General features: G+C 40.8%; 1 protein-coding gene across 1 annotated transcript in view; it reads right to left on the bottom strand.

The window, feature by feature from the left end:
• Positions 1-2,727: 2,727 nt before the first annotated feature.
• The window catches only part of CDKN2AIP (CDKN2A interacting protein), a gene marked incomplete at its 5' end in the record, with an annotated part of 877 nt that continues 395 nt past the window's right edge, over positions 2,728-3,209 (bottom strand). Inside the window, one exon of the mRNA XM_009587285.1 lies at positions 2,728-3,204. Coding sequence (XP_009585580.1) covers positions 2,728-3,204 — 477 coding nt within the window. The remainder of the gene's footprint in view (positions 3,205-3,209) is intronic.

Here is a 3,209-nt window from a genome sequence, read left to right as displayed (position 1 = left end):
GGGAGCCCGGCCGGCGGCACGCTCTAGCGCCCCCTTGTGGCCAGCGCCCCGCGTCACTTCATTCCCCTGCAAGCGAGAAAAACTGGGCTTTTACCGACAGTCCCCCGAAGCGGTATGTACCCTGCACCGGCTAACAGCCACCAGCTTGGCAGCTGTCCGTCAGGAACCAACCATACGTACTTAAGCTGTTCTGGCAGCTCTCAGAGGAAACGGGAGTCATTTTTAATGACTGGAATTTCCTGTACTCCCGCAGAAAATCCAGGGTCAGTTTTTCTTTCGGTTGGTTGGTTTCATTTGTCCCCAAGACCACTTTGCAGAGCTACAGTGTTAGTGCAATTGTTCTAGCCAGTCCTCGTCAGCAAGGCCTGACAACTAAAGACCAGCATCCCAATTGCTAGAGACTAGGACAGTACCTGGAAGGCAGATCCAGAGGTTTTAGAACTGACAGGACTGCACAAACACTTCTTGCCACAGCCAGTTCTTTGAAATTCTTTCTTTTTTCCTTTAGGGTTAATAAAATGTTCATAAATTCTCATTCAAATACTTAATGCTTATTTACTCGTATGTTGGAATCTGCTTGTTGAGCTGCTTTCCATGCAGAACGTGAAATAAAAATAACACACTGCAACTTTCAGTTTCTATTAAGAGTAGCTACAGACTCATCCTTTAATGAATCACAACCAAACATCAAAGAGGAGTAACATTCAAAAATTCTAAAAAACCTAAGCTTAAGTCAGGACTTTAAAAAAAGGCATCTAGCACCTCAGCCTTTTAACACAGTTACCCTAACACCCCCTTGAGGTCAGTAAATACTGTGAGCTTCGCTTTACAGACGGAAACACAGGTTTTCACATGGCAACACATGCTGCAATTCTCAACCAGAGATCTGGAGGAGCCCCAACTAACAGCTAGAAAAGCTGTACTTCAGAGGGCACAGGACGCAATTCCCGCCCCGCAAAAACAGTCATTCTGTGTTTCCATCTGAACAGGGTGAGGATTTGAAAACAGATCTCACGCTTCCTGGCATGAATACCACCACTCCTAAATGAAACTCGCTCTGCGCCAGAAGCACGCACCAATTCCTACGCTGTGTAAGACGCAATTTAACGCATTGCGTTCCGAACGTCGGGTGGTGCTCCAGAAACACCAAGGGGGAACTCCTGAGAAACCTAACTGGAGCAAAGGGCGACCGAGGGCACAGAAGCACAGGGATCAGATGGAGGAAGTTCTCAACCGTCCATCGGGAAGCGAGAGTGCCTTGCAGGCTTCAGGTGCTACGGTCTGGACAGCCACTGCTGTTCAAAATCACATAGGGTACAGTGTAACAACGCCATTGTGGTTTAGTCCCAAAATCACAAAAGAACTTGAAGTCTTTAAGTGGACATATGTACTACTGCGATCCCAGGAATTCCTATTCACTCCTGTAGTTCTCGATCAATGGATCCGTCAGCCAAGTGTAAGGTCTCCATTAAATGATGCTTACTACTGTAATCGGACAAGATTAATTCAAAATAGCACTGAAGACATTATGTTTTTACAATTACATGTCATTACCCAACATACCAAAACATGCAGTTTGTGCAGGTATTTCAGTAACATTGAAAATAAAAGGTAATCTCCCACTTTCTTTGCTTCAAACCATTCTGTACATCGTGTAAAAACGTAGCAAAGGAAGGGCTCAATTAGTGCGAACACTTCACAATAACTCACTGTCTCTAGGAGACAGCAGCATCTTCATTTTGCCTATCTTGTTAAGTGTTACAAAAGTAGAAATAGATACTCTATAGGTCCGCTCTATTAGTTTTACAGTATTTCAGCTACGCATCCAAAGAAAACAACCCATCCTTGTGGGATTACACCTTGAAGCCACTCAAAAGTAAAGCTTTTCTTAAGGTGTTGCAGTTATTGAAATGGCTGGAATATTTAATAGCCAAACCCAAAGTACTATAAAAGCATATCCCAGAGGTTTTATTGTTTTAGTAGCAGTCAAAATATGCTTAGTATAGAATCCATGTTTATTTGAAAAAACTGTAAATTATATTTCACGATATAAATTAAATCTGCTTACAGAGTTTTGGTGGCTGAAGTAGCTGTGACTTGACTGCTAATTGATAATTTGCCAGTATACTGTTAAATGGGATCTAACCTGCTAGTATAATGTTAAATGGGATCAGGGTGTCATTTATATTGTGAGTGCTACGACATCCCATGAAAATAGTCAACCAACTATTTTCTCTCCTAGTATGAGCAACAGTGAACATTATGAGCAACACGCCTGAAACAGATGAATCAACTTTTTGATTGAAATTTTTAAACAACTTTCAATCATTCAAGTATTATGGTCCCTATATACATACTTCTACGTGGCTACAAAAGAGATGGTAGACAATTGAGCACACTGCCATCAAATTGTAAGAATTACAAAATTGTCAGGTTTTAAACAGCAAATTGTACCTTAATCGTTTAATTAAAAATAGAAGAATTAGGTAGACTATTTTGCAAATAAAACAGCACACTAGTGTGCTATATATTAAGGCATACCTTTAAATGCGCACTTGTCATCTCTAACAAGTTTTATACAATTGCTACCAAGTGAAAGGACTATCATTGTCTTGCAAAACTGAGAAAGAAATACAAAATATCTGGAAGCCTACATTTTTAAAGTACAAAATTAACCTTTAGTCCTCGTCTTGAAATACTATACACGGTACAAACAGCGATTCTCCCCTACAAGATCTCACGAGGATTTCTTAAAGCTGGAGGTAAATTCGAAGGTTTTGACTCTTCATCCAGAAGTACCAAATCTTCAATTTCACTACCTTTGTATTTTCTTTTACATATCTTCACAATAACTTTCTTCTTGAGGAATAATTTCAAAGCTTCTCTTGAAGCAACCGCTTTGGCATTTTCCATACTTTTACCACAGCCAGTACCCAAGTAGACAGACTTGCACCTCAGTTCACAAACTATGTTTTCTAGAGAGCTCTTATTTTGAGGCAAGTCTGCAAGTTCCTTCAGGGGAACAAAAGCAACATCTAACGTAGCTTTTACAGACTGAATAGATGAGTTTAGAAGTTCTGCGTGATTTACGTTAGGACTGAAGCCTCCAACAGCAACCAGTTTCCAGGCTACAGCTTTGTATAGTCTGTTGAAAAAAGGTTGTCTTTCCTTTGCATCTTCGCTGGTTAACGGTTTGCACAAAGCCTTAG

This window comes from Fulmarus glacialis, unplaced genomic scaffold, assembly GCF_000690835.1.
Source record: "Fulmarus glacialis isolate BGI_N327 unplaced genomic scaffold, ASM69083v1 scaffold45371, whole genome shotgun sequence".
In the NCBI taxonomy this organism is placed as follows: Eukaryota; Metazoa; Chordata; class Aves; order Procellariiformes; family Procellariidae; genus Fulmarus; species Fulmarus glacialis.
The sequence above is the reverse complement of the archived record's forward strand: the minus strand, read 5'-3'. Positions and strand labels throughout refer to the sequence as shown.